At 34.9% G+C, this 20,788-nt stretch overlaps 1 protein-coding gene across 1 annotated transcript; it reads right to left on the bottom strand.

Annotated features, from left to right (window-relative positions):
* Positions 1 to 2,234: 2,234 nt before the first annotated feature.
* LOC116163431 (sorting nexin-27) lies at positions 2,235 to 19,169 on the bottom strand. Its single transcript, XM_031477340.1, has 8 exons — positions 18,843 to 19,169; positions 10,165 to 10,267; positions 9,892 to 10,114; positions 9,647 to 9,840; positions 9,445 to 9,595; positions 9,230 to 9,390; positions 2,622 to 2,990; positions 2,235 to 2,571 (listed from the first exon to the last, which is right to left on the bottom strand). The coding sequence occupies exons 1-8, from the start codon at positions 19,097 to 19,099 to the stop codon at positions 2,503 to 2,505; spliced, it is 1,527 nt and encodes a 508-aa protein (XP_031333200.1). The 5' UTR covers positions 19,100 to 19,169; the 3' UTR covers positions 2,235 to 2,502.
* Between the last annotated feature and the right edge of the window lie 1,619 nt (positions 19,170 to 20,788).

The following is a 20,788-nucleotide window of genomic DNA, read 5'->3' on the forward strand; positions in this document are numbered from 1 at the left end:
TTTTTCCGTTCTCATACCTCGTTCCCTTTAAAACCCCATTCCCGGATATCTTAAAGTGTTTTACTATATCAAAATCTTTCACAGGCAAACATTCATTTTGATTTATTAGTAATGGCGCCATCTATTAGTAATGAAGCAATTAAAAAATACAGAAAAGCAAAAGTTGTTTTTTTGATTATACCTGAATCACAGTGTTCCTTTTGAACACTAAAACGCGTGCAAAATTAGGCACACATGCTTTAAAGGTGCTAAGTAATGTTACTTCACATATGGCTTAGAAACCGTCATCTGGGGCTGAAATAAAAAATCTACTTAGGTCGCTTATGCAAGATTTCCCTTAGGTTGAAGCTTTTAGAAACGCATGTAATATAGGGTATGCTGCCAAATCTGCTTTAGCAGCATTGTTTAAAGTTTTGAATGAATACACCAAAGGATAGAAGATTTAAATACCTTTGACATTTCCTTCATATATCGACCCGGAAAAAAATTCTTCTTATAGAATGTGGCCTGTAGAATCCATAATTTCAAACAGTTCCAAGATTGGGCTACTAGTTCAATAGTTACAGCCCTTTGAATTTTTTTTCGAAATTGGTTTCTAGCCTATAACTTTTGATTGAGAAGTCTGATCGAAAAAGTACGAATTGATTTAGATTCTACGCACCCAAATTAATAAGAAAAAGTGTTTTCCCGAGAAATTTTGGTGTAGTCGATTTTTGGTAGTCGATTTTTGGTAAAAGGAAGGTAATACACTGCCTTTTTTTGAGCCCCGAAGAAAAAATTGTCTCAGATCGACCCGGAAAAAAATTTTCCTATAGAATGGGGCCTGTAGAATCCATACTTTCAAACAGTTCCAAGATTGGGGTACTAGTTCAAAAGTTACAGCCCTTTGAAGTTTCTTTCGAAATTGGTATCTAGTCTATAACTTTTGATTGAAAGTCTGATCGAAAAAGTACGAAATGATTTGGATTCTACGCACCCAAATTAATAAGAAAAAGTGTTTTCCCGAGAATTTTTGGTGTAGCCGATTTTTGTAAAAAAGGAAGGTTATACACTGCCTTTTTTTGAGCCCCGAAAAAAAAAATTGTCTCAGATCGACCCGGAAAGAAATTTTCTTATAGAAGATTACCATACAGTTTTTTTTTTAAATTGCAGCTGATAATTAAAAGTAACAAAATATACAATCCACACGAGGTGCATCGCCTATTATTGTATTTCAGCACTTTCATGCTACGACAAAAAATGATAAATTCATTGTAACACTTCAATTAAAACAGATTTTTATAACAACTTAATATCAACCCCAATTAGAGAAACGTGTTAATAATTTATTAATAGTGCAAGAAACTAAATACAGCACATACTTATAAATTTCCAACGGGCCATTATGATCTACAGGCCAGGTGGCAACCGCCACCCGCCCCCCCAGGTCAGTCCGCCCCTGGGTAAGATGCTTCCTATTCATCCACGAAAATAACTTTTCTAATTGTGTGTAATAAGCTTTACTTGATTTGGATTTTGCACCTACCAAGTTTTCTTCTGCTTTTGCAACAAACTATTGAATGGACAGACTGTCATATTTTTCAACCGAAGTCATTTTAACTACAAAAACTGATTTTGGCTGGTAAATCCAAAGAATTAGGTTTGTCCAGATTGAATAAATGCATGTAAAGATACAAACTAAAACTGATTTCTAAGAAATACTTCCCTTGTCTGTGAAATCTAAGCAAAATATAAAAAAGTGTGAGATTTATATAAGAGTTCTAAATTGACCCATATGGGAAATCGGTCTTTAATAGCTGTATAAGCTCTACCTGGGTTATGCTCTGTTCAAATTTGTATTTTATAGGTAGAAAGTTTTTTCATGAGATTTCATTCATAGAAACGCAAAGCAGTCACCTTGCGGATACTGCATTTTCAGACTAATCTGTCCTATACACCATGCTTGTGGCAACTCGATTTTTGAAAGTATCAGAAAATCGGATGCCTTCCTTTAGCATTTGAACTCAATTGTCATTCCCTCAGATTTTATAACAAACACAGGTGTCGTTACCATTTCCCATGATAATTTTCATTTGTTAAAAAACAAAGGGCTGGGTGAACAATTTCGTACTTTAAAACAAGAAAGAGGTGCAAGTAATGAAAAGTAATGAATTTCAACAAGACTTAGATTTTGTTTAATTTAAAGCTTTCTACTTAGTAATAATTTACTAATTTTGTTTTAATAATGATCTAAGTTGCTATCACAAGGTAAGAATTTCATATTTCAATGGAAATAACAAATATACACCATCTTATAAAGTAACATTGTATCATCTTTGCAAAATAAGTTCAACAAGAAATTAAAATTGAGTACTATTTACAACATACAACAGAATAATCACTACTTATAGTACAACAAGGAAATCTTATAGAGAAAGATGAGTAGAGCGGTGTTGTATGTGTAGATGTGCTTACGAAATGTGTGACTTAAGTATTTAGTATTACGAAACTAATTTGATATATTCATTCTCCAGCTGTCATCCATTTACTTTCTTCTAAAATTCTTTCGAAACAATCCAATAGATACATGTACTGCGGGAAGAATGAGAGTTAATAATACACCAAGACACATTTACACTTACATAAGGAGTAAAAATTTTGAGCCATCTCGGAGTTTTATCCGGCCTGTTATATCGTAAACAAAACGCCATTCCTTCATCGTCCGCTTCCCACTGCCTCATACAGTCCCACTGCAGTTGAACGATCTGACTTTCCAACGTACCATCCTCTCGACATGCGTGAAGCTTAATTCCTGCGCTACCCACCCCGACAATGACGTGACCTTCCTTACGTGAATCGCAAGCGCAATGAGGGAAAACTATATCACCATATCCGGGCAATTCGCGGGCTAAATTTAAGTACTCCGTAGCGCGAGTACTATCCTGCAGTGCTTTTAATTGATATAGTCTCTCGCCGGCGTGTATGTAACCTCTGTTTACTTCATCAATAGCCTACAAGATGATTTCTGCTGTAGTTGTGACATATTCATCAGAACATTAAATGAAATTGATGATAACTAACTAAAATTTAAATTTTTTCTGTGTCTTGTTGCGATATCATGGAAATATCGTAAACTATTCAATGATTATTAATTGGGCATAACTACATTTCAAAAGTTTTTGTATAAAAAATGAGCATAAATTTTCCTTAGTTTGCTCGCACGTCATCAAGTATGTTTTTGGGGAATATTGTAATGCCAACGTATTAACAAAATTAAAAAAATTGTAGAGTAGGTTTACATTGCGACACGTCAAATATGACAACTGTTTGCTAGCGTTTTCATTATGTTATCGCGTTTTGCTACATTAGCTGATAAAAATTCGTTAGTTTCATAGCATAACTTCCGCAAGTCTCACTGCGCCAAAAGTTGTATAACCCCAGAAATGCCATCAGGTTTACCAAGAAAAAGTAGCAACTTATTTCTAATCTTATTCGTTATTTTGAACGAGAAAGACATAATGGTGGTCCACTTTTATCAGTCGCAGCAGTAAGGGAGGTGACTGGTTACTTCTATTTCACAAATTTCTAAATCGGACCAACCTCTAGAAAATCAAGATTGCTGTCACTTCTAAACTACTGCTGCTAAGCTCTACGCGGGCGTTGTTATTACGAAAAAACAATTAACATTTTTTTTAATTTCTCCTTTACGTCCAAATAAAGCTCACTGTGTTAGTAAAAAGATTGTGCCATAGACAACCTGTTACATTTTGATCAATATAACAATAGAAGTCGTTGATCTAATTGGGTAACCTACCTACAGTGCCACACTGTCTGCACGGCTGCCTGCATACGTATTCTCTTCCATTGATTACATGATGCTATGTAAACATACTTAGTGATGACGTTATAATACACTGATGACGTGCGCGTAAACTAAGGAAAATCCTACTATATGTTATTTAAGGTAATTCAAAACAAAAAAGTAAAGAAATAGAGCAAGCAATAAGAAAACTATTATTAGATACAATCTTGTGTGTTATAGGGTGTAAAGATCAGAAACCATTTTAAATTAAGAAAACGCGCCAAATTGGGCACTGATATCTGAGAGGCAAGGGGAAATAAAGACCACTTTATCACTTTCCTAATTTCAGTTTTCTTTACCGAGCTCAATTTATGTGTACATCGCCACTTTCGAACAAAAATTCACAAAGAGATATTGTTTAAAATTTGCTTCAAAAATTAAACAAGATCGGGTACGATTTTCAGGAGGAGAATTTTTCGATGAAATCTTGTCTGTAAATGGAAATTCAAAGTAATAGTAAAACCTAGCAAACAAGATTAATCTTCACTTTGTGAGTTCCCATTCAGTCTCCCAAATACATTATATCTCCGTTGCTAGTGATACAATTTTGAAAAATTCCTCTAAAAATGAAAGCTATTTTATTAAAATCTGTTTGTCTTGCCAGGTCAATGATGTTTACATCGAGCTTGTGTGCATTATTAAATCAAAAATGCCAAATTTGAATCGGTGAAAAAACAATTTTTTAAATGTTTGCTGGAAGATCAAACAATCAGAGAGGGAATTTTATGCTAATCTTCCTTTTGTATTTTTCGGAAAATGGCCAATTATATGGTTGAATGGTTGAATTTGTGTAGACAGCGTCTTTTGAAATTGATTGGCAGAAGATAAAAAAGTTGAAAGCGGGAATTCTATCAGAATCTACACATACCTACCCCCGGGGTCGTCGTTTTTTCCTACATAGCTGATACCTGGTAAAAAATATTGGTGGTTGCGGATCTACAAAAATTATTTTTGAATGTACAGGGTGTCCCATTTTTACGATGTCAATAAATAACTGATCTTTTTAAATAGAACATCCTGCATATTTTTACTTGTTTCAAAGCCATTTGTTCAAAGTGCTATAACTATTCTTTTTCAAATGGAACTACCACTATTAGGTGGAGTAGGCTGCTATAATAAAAAAAAAACAAAAGAATACCAGAAAGTAAACAAGTGTCACAAATTAGATAATTATTTGCTGCAAGTGTACTTTTGATTTCGTAAACAAATAAGATTAATTAAAAACGCGAATTTCGAACAAATGAACTAATTTCTTTAGAGCGGCAAGCGGAGAGCCGCAACTTTATATCAAAAAAGCCGCATCCGGCTCGCGAGCCGCAGGTTGCCGACCCCTGACCTACCCATATTTGCCATTTGAAAACAAAATTGTTGAAACTGAATTCACAAGGGGAAACATTTATGAAGTTGATTGCTTGAAAATCAAAAAATTGGGAGCCTAAACTTTGTTTATTTTTTGAAAAAAAAAAAGTAATTTGAGGTGAGGGGGGAAATTTTTGGACTTGATTGCTTAAAAATAAATGAGAGTGAATTTTCTGAAAATGTTCCTTGTTAATTTCCATTGCCTGTGTGATGTGGTTGAATATATAAGTGCTGGAAATGTGGAAAGTGATTATGTACCATGTCTCCTATTTTGGTTGACTGCAGTGTATCTCAGACTGCCAATTTTTTGTGAAACTTGTAATACCACAAACAGAATCCATCCACCTATGCTTGTTTCAGGGTGAGAACGAAAAGTTTGATTTTCTGCGATGTTATCATACCTTACTAAGTACCCATGTAAGATTGTAAAAAGGTAAAAAAAAGGCCTATTTTAGTCAAAAAAATTGTTAGGCGTCCTTTTCTGAGATTTGACCCAAAGTTGCGCTATTTTTTAAATGCAACACCCTGTATCTTAGCGACAGTTTTTTTGCATTCTTTTCCCTTATTGCATTAATGTGACAACCTATAGTTCTTTAAATTTCAGCCACGAACCAAAAATAAAGACCTTTATTTTTTACGGTTTTTAAATAGTGGGCCATGGATTCATAGACTTTGTTTTGTTTATTGTATCCACGGTAACTAAGACCAATCAGTAAAAATCGCTGATGGAAGCATGTCATATAAAAATATTTAAAAAATATGTTATACGTAATATAATATAAACATATAAAAAAGTATATGCTGTGGTACAGCAATGTAACAAGGAAGTCACGCAAAAACGATCTCGTCCAACAAGTGATAGAAGACTTTAATAAATGGTGCCATAAAAATAAATTAATAGTAAATATAAATAAAACATCTATAATAGATTTCCGCAATCGCTCAAGATCAATCTCAAATACAATATCAACAACGGCCACGGTTAAATATCTTGGTATAGTAATGGACACTAACCTAAGATGGACTAGCCAAATCGATGAAGTCGTTAAAAAATTAAATAAATCATTCTTTGCAATAATGACGTTAAAGAATTATTTAAATAATAACTCCCTGTTGAGTGTTTACTACGCGTTGGTTCATTCGGCACTAAATTACAATATCATAGCCTGGGGCCAATCCACAGAATTAAATCGCTTGTTCTTGGCGCAAAAATGTATCATACGACTAATGTTTAATCTGCGAAACATTCATTCATGTAGAGAGACCTTCAAAAAACAGGGCATATTAACAGTCACCTCCATCTACCTATACAAACTACTGACTAACTTCCATGCTCACAAACGGATGCACAGGACACACACCCAGATTCACGGACACGACACCCGAGGGAAAGACAGTTTCTACGAGCCTAAACCGAATTACGCCTTCTACAAACGGTCCCCCATGTTTGCCGGAACCCACATGTACAACCTGCTCCCGGAAAAACTCAAGGCCTGCAAGTCCCTGGGTATATTTCGTAGGGAAACAAGAAAATTTTTAATACGCAACTGCTTCTACACCATTGACGAATATGTGGATGGATGTAGAAATAAATGCTTTAACTACTGTGATATACCTGTGGCTGTGTGATATGTGATTTTCTTTTTATATTTTTATGTGTGTATTTTATTTTTTTCTCGTTGACGCCTCCTATGTACATATGTATGCCAAAGGAAAAATATAATGACTAATGACTAATAATGAAAAGGATATACAGGGTGTTACGTTTAAAAAATTTCGGTCAAATCTCAGAAACGGCGGCCCAGAAAATTTTTTCACCACGCCACTGGACTATGTAAAAATATCTAAAAGAAGCAGTTTTTACCTTTTTTTTAGCGCATTTCCACAAAAATAAAAAAAAACTGTGGCCACTTTGTCCGTCCGTCCGCTCGCTTTGAGACGCTACTAGTTTTTTATCTTAAGAGCTATTGCTCTACTTTTTTCGCTATTTGGTTCGTTATAGTGTCAAGTCTTGCACCAAGGAAGGAATTTTTTCTATACCGCTTACAAAAAAAGTTATTGTAAAAAAAACAAAACCGTTTTTTACATGTTCCTAAATTTTACACTTAGGCCGTTTATTAACGATCCTAGAGATCGTTTATAATTTTGCATTGCTGTCTGTCGTCTGCCTGTTGGTGTGTCCGTCTGTTCCTTTGTCTGTCTGTCTCTCTATCTGTCCGTGTGAACGATAACTTTGTTTAGAAATGTCCAATCGCTTTTACATCTCCGTTAGTGATGAACTGAATTGCATGAAATTCAATATGGGCATAGCTTTAGCCATATAATAGGCAATGCCAAAAGTTGAGTCGAATCGATTCAAAATTCACAATTGCAAACTTTTTTAATTATAAAAGAATTAAAATGAAATTTAATACATAGCCACTTGGAATAAAAGCAAATTTAACGCCAATTTCAAAATTTGGTTTTGCGCATGCGCAGTGCCAACTTTCTTATTTAGGGAGGGATTTAAATGAAATTCGATACATAACCACTTGGAACAAAGGAAAATCTAACGTTAGCTTCAAAATTTAGGTTTGCGCATGCGCAGATCCAACTTTCTTATTTAGAAAAGCATTGAAATGAAACTCTTCTTATAAACTGAAATTGAAGTAGCACGTCAAAAATGGATTGCACATGTGCAACGCTATCTTTCATATTTGTGGCCGGATTTTTACAATTTTAACAAAAGTTGCATCTTACAAATAGGAAATGAATGCAAGTGGAAATGCGCTTTATGTAAATCGTTTACGATTACTTTTTAACTTGTTCTATTTTACATGGGCAGTAAGATATGATAACGTTTGGGATCTTCGTAATGGTGAGATGATAAATGGAGCCAAAAGTTGTCCCTTTTTTGTGACTAAAACAACGTGTTTGAAATTTTCGAAAAATCTTTGAAAACAAATGAGATCGTCAAAAAACTGAAAATGTCAAATTTCGTTTTCATTTCATTCAGCAAGATCTAGATACCTGTACATTTGATTTTAAAATTTTTCCTGTAAATTTATGTAAAAGTATAATGCGTCATTTTTTTCTTTTTTTGTCCTCTATCTCATTCCGTAAACATCCAATATGGCGCCCATAAGAAATAAGAAAGTACTTAGTACCCTGTAGCTTCTACATCTATCATGTTATGGAAATTCTGATAACAAATTCACAGGCAAATTCAGATTCTCTGAAAAAAGTGCAATTGGAAACCGTCCATTTCCCCCTGTTTTTAAGCTAGGGAAAGTAAAAACGAAATTAGACATTTTCAGTTTGGCGAGTCACGAATTTGAACCACCCTGTCCTATGGTCGAACCTGGGCTCAAGTAAGAATTTTTTACCGTTTTACTTTTGATCTGATTTTTTAAAATTTCCAGTACTTTCTTTTGGTCACTTTATTTAGACCATGTTTTACCACTTCTGTACAATCAGTAGTTTCCGAGATACAATACCTTGAATGCTTATTTGGCCCCATATAAGAGGAATTTCGATGAAAGTATGTGGAAGTGGTTAGAAATAAATGAAAGTAGATGGAAGTATGTGGGACTGATTCGGTTCTGCATACAGAACCATATAATGCTTGTCATGCACTGAGGCTTTGGAGAGATTTTTGCATGTTCTTGTTGTCGTAATTTCTGACTACCTACACAAAGTGCGAATATGTCTAAAAATCAAGTAGTAGAGGGAAGCAAAAGTACAAATAAACCAAGGGTAAAAATTACATCCCAAAAAAATGCTTTGTTCACTTAAATTATAAATAATATAAACCGACATGACACCTACCCCATCCCCAGACTGCTTCAGAAATTGTAAATCAGTACTTAACATGCAATTTGAGAAGTGAGAGCATTGAAATGTAGGATGTTTGTAAAGAGCATAAAATTTCTCAATCTGATGCAGTTACTTAAAAAATGTGTACGACCGTAGTGCGTGTGTGTATGTAAGTGACAAACATAGCTGAAACCAAACACTTGAAACTGCTAAGCAGTCAATATTAATACTCACTTGCCAAAATATATACGAAGTAGCCTGAGGGTCTCTGAGTATTGCTAATTCTTTAGATAAGGAGAACAACCATTTTCTGATACATAGGCAGGTACTTGTTGCTGTGCTATAGTTTTGTATATATAAGTTGTGCGGGTACTCTGACGGTTGTAATTTACGTTCTTTGAACAAATAAACAATTAAGGGCGAGTCTGTAATTTAGGGTAGCAATTTACCAAAGTTATATTCGACTATTTCAAAGAGGTAGAAATATTGCGAAGTTTCCTTGCTCATCTCAATCTTCTTACAAACTGCTGAAAAAACCTCATCAGCATTGGAACTTTTTCTCAGTGAAACCGTTACTACTTCTCTATCCGGTAATAATACCTGTAAATAAATAGAACTTATGAAAGTGGTTATAAAGAACATAATACTTACTTTCAAATCAACAGGACTACTGTTATTATCATCATCTTGATCTGTAAGGAACTCTTGTACAATATCAGACTCGGCTATTACTCTCACAGCGCACACTTTTTCTAAGTACTGTTCTAATCCCCTCCTGCGGGCGTCCAGTTGTTGTTCGCTCAACATGAATGGCCATTTTCCGGGAAGTTTTGGAAAATTAAATCCTGAATTGTCAATCAAGTTCAAAAAATAGCGCTAAAAGTACGAATAAGTACCTATGAACTCCTTCTTAAGGTTGTTGTGCAGCTGAGCAAATTCTCTATATCGTCTTGAGCATAGATGCCTTCCGGCCATGTATATATTAAAAGCAACATATCGTTCGCCGCCTCTTTCGTTGTAATGGTAGTCGGGAATACTAATCGGAAGCGATCGCTTTTCGCTATAATCAAAATACGGATATCCTTGACCGTCGTCCGAAGGTTCGAGTCTTTCGGCTTCCTACATAAAGAAAGTTACGGTAATGTTATGTTACTGTTACACTATCATACCTGTTGTGTAACCGATATAACAGTAAGAGTTAAAACATCGCCGCCAGATTTAATAAGATCCACGACTTGTTTATGAGTAGCACCTTCAACATTAACACCGTTTCTAAAACAAAATAATTTAGTTAGATTAGGTACCTATGTGAAGAATGATAAAATGGAATGGAAATTGTCTCCTTTTTACAACAAATATAATAAAAACCTGGTACAACTAAATACTGAACGATTCGTGAGATTTTCACGCATCCAAACATTTTTACTACATTGCTGAAAAACAATACCGACCTTTCTTATAGCCTTAACAACATGGCAAGCAATATGGTACCAATTTTCAAAGCAGCAGACGTTTCTAACGAAGCTATCGTGTACACGGATTGACAGACAGACAGCAATAAAAAATTATAAATGATCGTTAATAAATTGTCATTTATTGGGCAGTGCATACACTGTGTGCAATGCAAGATAATCTATCCTGGGGATCTCCGAAACCATAGAAGCTCGCATAGGAGAGAGAGAAAGACTTATTAAGTATCATGCTGTAAAGAAAACCAGAAAATCTCGATTACTTCCAAAGATATGGCAGAAAAACCGAAATTGGCGATTTCGTTATTATTTTTTTCTGATGTTATTTGAACAGATACATAAAAATAAAAAAACACTTTCTCATTGCCACTTTTTGAGGTCTACATGACACCGTTGGGTTTTCAATACAACCTTTCGTTTCAGAGAAATCATCATCAACTTAAACAAAGGTACACATTCTATTGAGTAGCAATTTTTATTACAAATACAACCTCGAATAAACGATATACAGCACACAAAAAAAAAACTGGAAACTGGTGGTTTCAACAGGATGGCGCACCCGCGCACAACGCCCTCATCGTGCAAGAATACCTATCAAACAAATTTACTATTTTCAAGGAAATTAAAAGGGTTCATGTCTCAGCATCCAATGGGAAGCAGTTCAGATCAATTTCTCTTCTTTTTTTCATTTGGACCAGTACAAAAATCTACCTTTTAAAAAAATTTAAAAATCAGTAACAGCATGACAGTAAGTGAAATCAGTTGGCATACAATCTACATTTAAATTTTTGCAGGAATAGACGAAAAAGTATGCCCTTATTTAAAGATATTATCTTTGCCTTAAAGTCACTAAATATAGAAAGTACCGCAATCCATTGGGCTCGTGTGTTAGAGAGAGAACGCATGATTTTTGCCCAAAAATGGCGGAAGTTACCAGATTCTAGCTCGGATTCTAGTAACTTTAATGTTAGGGATTGTTCCAACTGTTTGGAGATATCTGTATATATTTTTCATTGAACTATATACTCTGTAACTGGAACGGCATCGCCCATAAATCAACCATTGCCAGGGGCCGTGGCGAATTTTTGTGAAAGAGAGATGGGTAGAGGTAGGTATCCCTTACCTTGTTTAACTCATGTGGGCTTATGGGATGGTTTATACTACGTCTTACATTTTCCTTATTTTTGTCTAAATTAAGTTATTAAGAGATTTGCAAGAATGGTCATGAATTGTGTTGCATATACGTGCAATTATTTTCATAATAAAAATTCAAATATTCAATTTCATGGGTACGTTTTGATAACATTTTTCAACCTCGTCGGGCGCATTTAATATTTTTGCGCTTGACGGCATTTGCACCGCTCAGATTTCTTTACTAATGTACACTCACACTCATTTATACTGTCCTTATGAATGATGATTCTTCTTTCGCACTCTTTAATACTAATTCAATAGGGGATTCCACTAGCTAGAGAGCATCATATGAAGAATAGCGTTAACGCCGCCAAAACCTATAAAGCCGTTTTGACTTACTAATTTGAATATGAAGTTCCTTATTATTTAATTTTTCACTCAACGTTATTATTGAGGCTGCTCACTAATGGGGCGAAAAATACTTTAAGGATTGATTTTTTTATTTATTACAGATTCCTTCGGCCCACAATGAACGTACATTAGGAGGCGTCAAAGTGTAAAGATAAAATATAAAAGCATACACATATCACACAGGTATAGGTACCACAAAAGTTAGAGTAGAAAGTATCACGGTTTGCATTTTCTTCATCCATATCCATCCACATAGTTACAAACTTTTTTATTTCCCTACGAAATATTCCGAAGGATTTGCAGGTCTTGAGTTTTTCTGGGGCAAGTTCCGAAAAATATGGGAGACCTTTTGTAGAAGGTGTAATTCTGACCTCACATAACTCGGCGTACGTTTCATCTTGGGACAAAACTGGGTTATATAAGTAGCGCAATGCCTTATAAACCCTCTGGTCCCATTACCGTAGTTAGATGCACCAGAAACCTTTCGCTGCTCAACAACGAAATGTGCACTTATGCATTACTCAAGCCGCTCACTGTGGATATTCCAATGGGTATTTATCCTGAATTCTTCGATACTGCCGATGGCACCACCAACACTTACAACTGGTGTATTTGGTAGTTACGTTGGATGTGTCAAGGTAGTTCCGAAAACAAAGGATCCATCGGGCTGTTGGACAAATTCCAGTCGTGTACGAGAAACAAACGTTCCATAAGACCAGCATAAGACATTCGTGTCAATTCGTTTCCTTCTAATGGCAATGCGGTGAACACCACGAGTAAATTGAATTTTTGCTCTTAGAGTAACCATGATTCTTAAACTCATTTTATTCTAAAAAGTATTCTTAAAAAGTGCTTTTTTAAATTTACCTTTATCTCGACGCCAATTGTAATATATTGGGTACCTCCTTGCTAATAAGTATATTATGTAAAGGGTACGTTACAAACGAACACAACCAATGTTTATAACTTTATTTTACGTTAATAAGCAAATGGAATGCGTCGAGCCACCATGAATGACATTAGTTGACATTATACTTTTGTAACTTCAAGAATCAAGTATGTGAGTGTGTGAGTGAGAAATGGCGCAGTTTACCACATTATTAAGTATATATTTTAAGATATTCCATTAACATAGAGATATTGGCACTTACAAAAGCATCGACAAGCATTTATCTTTATCTTTCTAAGGCCCCGACCTCCCAGTTTATTTACTTATATGAATTTTTAACCAAATACGTGTGATCGGTCCTACATATGCAATACAAAACAACGTGCCAGACAAGGATGAGAATACCTACGTTATGCTGGTTGCCTAAAATCATTGCGGCACGCGATTTTGGCGCTCGATGCCGTTCCAGTTACAGAGTATATAGTTCAATGATATTTTTATAAAACATGACAGTACTATGAAGTTAGGTTATAAAAAATTACAGCTATTCAGATTTTAATTGTCAATTTTTTTAAGTTGGCAGCAAATTTGCCCAAAAATGGCGGATGATTGCGGTACTTTCTATATCTAGTGACTTTACTTTGCCTTATTCTAAAGCGCCATCTAGCGGAAGTGAATAACTGCGAAAATGAACAACTTTTGTACCTACATTTTTTTGACATTACTTCAAATTTTCAAACAAAAACCGGAAAAGCCTATGGAAAAGCTGTTTTCGTTTTCTATTTTTATTTTTACGAAAAAAAAAACTCTTTTTTTGGGGGGATGAAAAATCTATTTTTTTTCTTCGTACAGAGCTGCGAGGGGTAGCAAAATTTTTGAAAAAACAAGTATTTTAATAATCAAAAAATATTATTCGGAAAGAAAAATTTCGAGAAAAGAGTTCAAAAACAGTACCGATATATACGTTTTTTGACTTCCAGACCTCAAAGCACGCGCACGGTGCAGTTTATTATATTCAGACGCTGTCAGATGTCATCTGATATTGGAATTCGTAGTAGATAATGCAATTTGTGCCCATTAGAAAAAGTTTGAATTAATTCTTAGACTTTTTTTAATTCGCGAATTAAATCACTAAATTAATTCGGGACGACCCTGTCCCAAAAGTCATATATTACTTTCTGAAATAAAGTCATTCTTATTTAGCCACCTGGTACAACAATACAGGATGTAACAAATAAGTAGGTATGTGAAAAAAAATTGGATAGTAGGGAAAGAAAAATTTCTAAATTAAATGTATGACATGATAGGGAAAATGAAAATGAATTGTGACATTTTCAGGTTTTCAGTGATGCTTATGTAAATTATTGTCAGATTTTCAAAAATTTGAAATGCGTTTTTTTAGTCACAAAAAGGGGCAACTTTGCCCCCATTTAACGTACCTACCTACACTGTATCTCTCACCATTACCGAGATCCAAGGGATTGATCACGCGAGAAATTATAGGAAATTTTGGGAAATAGAAGCAAATTGCAAAGGAATGAGGAAAGGAAATATAACAATTTCGGGCAATTTTGAAGAAATAAGAGGGCATTTCGAGATAATTCTGAGGAAATTTAAGGAAGTCTCGAGGGAAATTTAAAGGAAATAAAAGCTTTCTTCGAAGAAATTTTGTGTAAATTTGTTGTTTGTTTGTATTGTGTTTTAAGGCAATGCTAGAAATGTTGGAGAAATTAAGAGAAACCGTGACAATTTTTAGACAATGAAGGAAATCTTTGTCCCCTAAAATAATTCCTGTCAGATTATACCAATTTTAATAGCTGGTGATACACTTCAGTGATAAAATCTTCAAAAAAAAAAGAAACAAAAACCCCTTGTTTGAACCACCCTGTACCAGTATGGAAAAAATTATTTGGTGGTGGTAGTTCCTTACCTATACAGGGTTGTTCACGACGGGTGCCAGACATCCTTCAAGATAATTTTTTTAAACTGTATACATGAAACTGACTAATTTTCAAATTGAACATTTTAGTACTCGTTTTAGTACCTAGCATTTTTTCGGATATCCTAAAAAAATCCAGTTAAAAATAAAAACATCACAAAATCAAAGTAGGCCTACGACTTTTGGACGATTGATCAGTTTTTCATTCTGAACAACTGAACAACATTTATGCGTATCGTCCCCAAAGAGCACTTCATTGGTATACAAGAAATGGAACAATGGAGAATGTTGGTGAGGGAACATTACAACGGATAACACCTAGAACATGACTTTAGTAGGAACCGTGAGAAAAAAATGTCCAGCCTATAAATATGCAATAAAATTTTTATACAGCCCAGATGCTACCATTTGCTCATATACGCCAAAGAAAAATAAATCAGTCGTGTTACTAAAAACTGCCTATTTTAGATATTTTAGTTAAATTCCAGTGGCGTAGTCAAAAAAAATTTTGGACCACTGACATTTGACCCAAAGTTGGTATTTTTTAAATGCAACACCCTGCATATCTTAACGTCAATTTTTGCATTCTTTCTCCTGATTACATTGATGCACTTATCTATGTATCACAACCTATATTTTTGTAATATATGGTATTATATCTTATCATATTTTTCAAATTCTTGAAATAACATGTTTCTACCTTCAGCCATTTTTATTGATCGGTATCGGCGAGGGTATCGGCTGCTTCAGATACCATGAATACAATAAACAAAACAAAATTTCCACGAATCCATGGCTAAAATTAAAGAAAATATAGGTTATGATACATCAATATAATCAGGTAAATCAAAGCAAAAAATTGACGTTTATATATACAGGGTGTTGCATTTAAAAAATATCAACTTTGGGTAAAATCTCGGAAACGAAGGTTCAAACATTTTCTTTAACTATGCCACTGGATTCTACATAAAAATGTCAAAAATCGGAGATGTTTATGTTTTTTCTTTCTTACGTGCGTAGTAAGATATAATAATCAAAAAAGTCAAAGTTTTCGTTTCCACTGTGTACCTTAGAACAAACGTTGCTAGACTGATTCTGTATTGGGCATTAAAAATTTCACAAAAAAGTGGCACAAGGTCGTGAAAACGCAAGTCTCTATCTTTAAAAGCAACTGAGATACAATGCGGTCTCAATGTCTGTCTCAACCAAAATAGAACACACTGTACATTCCGTAACAAAACCTATTTTATATTCCTAGTGACAATGTGTAATAAAATTCATTCTTGCAGTGATACTAAGCAATTTTGTAATGTTATCTGTTGCAGCAACATAAAATTAAATACTATGTTGGATATGTTGTTTATTAGTACCTCAATTAGTACCTACCGACGTTCATCTATATGGGGATTTAAATTTTTTCTTATTATTGTCTTTTTAGTATTTTATATTCTGTCACTAAAAAGGTAAAATAGTATATTGAAAGACAAGTGTTACAATGCGACCTATTGTAATACGACTATCTTGTGGCACGAGTGGCGACGCGAAGCGTTGCCACGAGTGTCCGCAAGATAGGAGTATTACAATAAAGCATTGTAACACGCGTTTTTCATACTATTTTTTCTATTTCGGTGCTTTAATTTAATTTAAAAAAATCATTATCAGAAACTATAGGGAACATTAGAACTAACATGTTTTATGTTGGAAACACTTTTTATGCCGTTAAGTTTTAGGTTGGCAGCGTAGTAAAACTGACATTTTGAAGTTCAAATATGGAAGTACCCAACGAAGTACCTACTTGTACAAACTAGTAACTGCCAACTTAAGAGATGAGTTACCAAAAAAAACGACTATAATCACTGTCTTTGTACAACTGTTTTCGGCCGAAAACAGTTGTACAAAATCATCATTGTGACACCGAAATAGAAAAAAGAATTTTCTCGTTTGTAGCAGTAGACGTAGAGGGGTAAATCCTCAGGTAAATCTAAGGGCGTTCCCTAGCAATGCGCGCGCACGAGTGAGACAAGTTCACAACTAACACACAAACAAACAAAAACCATTGAAGTGTTTTAAAAAACTAAAAGTTATCAGTTTTACATGACTCCATTGACATTTTAGGCAATTCAAATTTCATGATGGAATAATATCTCAATACGTAAAAAAAAAGTAAAAATATAAATTACATTCTAGTATCTTTTTCGAGATCTTTTTTGTTGGTTGCTATGTAGTGTAGTGTAGTACCTCCAACACTAGAGGTTATGTTTTTGTATCCAGTAAGGTGAGTAAGGTAATATTATCTTCCCCTAAATCGACAATAAGGGCCAATATACCATGTGTCCAAGATGAAAATAAACAGCATGGGTATCTCGGAAACCGTAAAAATTACAAAACCAATTTAATCGCAAAACAGTCCCAGAATTAAGAGGTCAATAAAATGCTGTTTAGACAATTAGAAAATTATGCTTACTTACAGACATAGTCAAAGGTGTATTCTTTTTACATTATAAGTGAGGAAATCGACTAACTTAACTAAGACAAACTGAGCTGAATTTATCTGAGTCAATCGCTCGCTAAAAAGAATATCTTTTTGGTACAAGCAAGAAAACATATCCTTAAAATGTTTGTTGATGAGTGATAATTAATTCTTTGTCTTTTTTAAATGTTAATAGTCACAACACAACTAACTGAAAATAATATACACTGCATTGAATGAATGGGTACTAAAGTTTATTGTTGACATTTTCACAATTATAACCTCAAACTTAAAATTCCAATCCGGCTCAATTTAAAACTCTACCTAACAGCAAGCTCAGTTGGGGTAAAGGGGGAGGTAAAATGTCTTAGTTCGTCTCAGTTGTTGACAGCTAAAAAGAATAACTTTTCTCAATTAGTAACTGAGATAAGCTGAGACGCTCACTTAAAAGTGGTAAAAAGAATACAGCTCAAGTGTTCCAATTATAGGCAACACATCATACACCATGCTCACTAAAAATACAATTGACAATTTCATAGCATTTGTGATTTATGGTACTTAATTTTAAAATCCTCTATTAATGATAAAGAGTACAAGATAGGTAATCACTAATCAGTATACCCATGCTCCTACCTTATATTCCTACACCATGCTACAAGGTACAATATCTGGAAAGCGCGCATGAGATGCCAAGCAGCTTGTGAGGGTTGAAGTAGCCTCAAGCCATTATATAGAGTAGATCTACGGGTAGGTACATACTACATTTGCAAAGGTACAACTCGAGGTACAATTAAATAATCAGGTAATGGAGATAGAAATAAAGCATTCAGCTCTGCAACGATTGGCGTACAGGCCTGCACCAGTCCAAAGCAGTTACGGCCATGCAGTTTATGAGATTCATATAATTTATTGATCTTGAGGTTGATCTATCTATTAAAAAGTCCAAGCAAGCCGAGTGTACAATGGGGCTTCACAAGCTAGAAAAAACAGAATTAGGTGGCACGACAACAGACAAACAATCAAAGCAAAGGACTATTGATCTTTTTGGGAAATACAACAAAAACATGCATTATTATAAATCAATATAGGTATTTTTGGGATTTCAGGGAAGTTCATTAGCACCGATTGATTCGACAATACTGCCGGTTTATACAGAATGCTACAGAGGTTGTGATTCGCAATTGTACTCTGCTGATAACTGTTATATACATGTAGTCAGTGAATAGCAGCATAAATAATTTCTTTTTTTAAATAACTAAGTGCTTTTTCACTGATACACTTCTAATTTCAGGGCTGTAATCATCAGATAATAATTTATTTTTATGCAGAGATTATTCCACCCATTTTTGGATGCTTAGTCAGGTTTAGAACGCAATTACTGTACACGTTGGTTAACGATGGTCAAAACAAAAATAAAATTAGAACTGGGATGAAAATAAACATTGGAGTTTGTGTTTTCATAACCTGTCAAATAAGTAAATAAAAAAATCAATACTCCAACTAGGAAGTAAATGGCAAAGGTGAAAGGCTCTTACACTTCTAAAATTCGATCCCCTTTGCAAATTCCGGCCTGTTCTGCAGCTCCCCGGTCAAGGACGGCACTGACATGTTGCAAAGGGGCGTACAATTCCCCATTGATACTTCTTAACTGACCACCTTCACTCACTTGACCGCGCACGTTAAAGCCAAATCCCGTTTCGGTTTTTTTTATCGTAACCACACGCGGACCGCTCGCAATTACCTTTACATTTTCAACCCTTCGATTATTGCTGTCCGGTTCAGTTTCTGCCATTATTTTTATTATTTCACCTGTCAAGCATATTACCCCCTTTGAACTAGCATTTGTGAGGTGTATGCAACCAAAACTACAGAAAGTGACCTTGCGCCATTCGCATGCGCTTTACTTTCATTATATAGGATGTTACGTTATTATAGCCCACGTTTACATACAATGTGTCCACGAATACACTGAACAAAAGTAGAATCTGTTCATTCATTGTAGACAGCAGTTCCTGTCATTAACATTATTAATGGCCATTTGCACCGACAAATTTAAGCGCAGTCTGAAAGTCTTTAGCAACCATAATTGTCGTGATAATATGTAGTTACCGTGGATTTTTAAATTTTAAATGCAACCTTTCCTGTTTCAGACATCATTTTCTGAACCCGTCCGATTCCTGGAGCTGCCGTTTCTCCGGTTGCGTTTACCCGAGGTCTCGACCAGGCGCGAGACCGTTCGCTTGAGTCCGTCCGTCCGTCCGTCTGGCCCTCCCTTCGGTTCGTTCCCCCGACTGCCACTACGTTCGTGCGCTACTGAATCTGTTAATTACGATAACTTGTACATTTATTTATTTTTTTAAGTAAATTAGGTAGCTATATAGAACAGGTGGCTTATCTTTTGTGCGCAAAAACCTTTCTGTTCATGCGGAAATTCGTGAATCGCAACTCATACATCGCATATATATTCTAAACCAGAGTTTTTCTGTAGACAGAGTCTAACTCCTCGAACGGGTAACAATGGGCCCTCATGCGAGAATTCCTAAGCTATAGTTGACAATCGAGAACAGTGACAGCATTAGGCGAGGCATTAGGTGTCGTAACCATACAGTTGTTTATTATCCCCCTCTTTCTGGGCCCTCAACAGGCTCGCGCCCAATTACATAGTGATCCGCGTAATGCTTTTTTTCCACCCCCGTGATCGTCTGTTCAAAGCAGAAAGTGTTACAGTTATCATGTCAATGTGTGCAATACACACATCAAACTCCAAACAATTCGATAATTTCCACATGTTTAAAAGAATGATCAAAATTGATAAAATTAAACTTGGGGCCAAGACCATGTAATGAAAAACATAAATTAAGCAAACATTTACACCAAAAATGAAAAAGATTTAAAAACAATAGAATGTTAACAGTATCATACACGCGATTCTGCATTGGAATTAAAGACAAATAAATTATAACGAAATGCAAAAATTACTACATGCATTAAATAACAACAACCAGTCTACAACACAATCCTTTGTCCTGGACGGTCTAAATCACCAGGGGCGGACTGACCCGGGGGGGCGGGTGACGGTTGCCACCTGGCCTGTAGGTCATAATGGCCCGTTGGAAATTTATAAGTATGTGCTGTATTTAGTTTCTTGCACTATTAATAAATTATTAATACGTTTCTCTAATTGGGGTTGATATTAGGTTGTTAAAAAAATCTGTTTTAATTGAAGTGTTTTACAATGAATTTATCATTTTTTGTCGTAGCATGAAAGTGCTGAAATACAATGATAGGCGACGAACCTCGTGTGGATTGTATATTTTGTTACTTTTAATTATCAGCTGCAATTTAAAAAAAACTGTATGGTAATTTTCTATAAGAAAACTTTTTTTCCGGGTCGATCTGAGACAATTTTTTCTTCGGGGCTCAAAAAAGGCAGTGTATTAGGTATTACCTTCCTTTTTTTACCAAAAATCGACTACACCAA

Source organism: Photinus pyralis, unplaced genomic scaffold, assembly GCF_008802855.1.
Source record: "Photinus pyralis isolate 1611_PpyrPB1 unplaced genomic scaffold, Ppyr1.3 Ppyr1.4_LG2, whole genome shotgun sequence".
Taxonomy (NCBI): Eukaryota; Metazoa; Arthropoda; class Insecta; order Coleoptera; family Lampyridae; genus Photinus; species Photinus pyralis.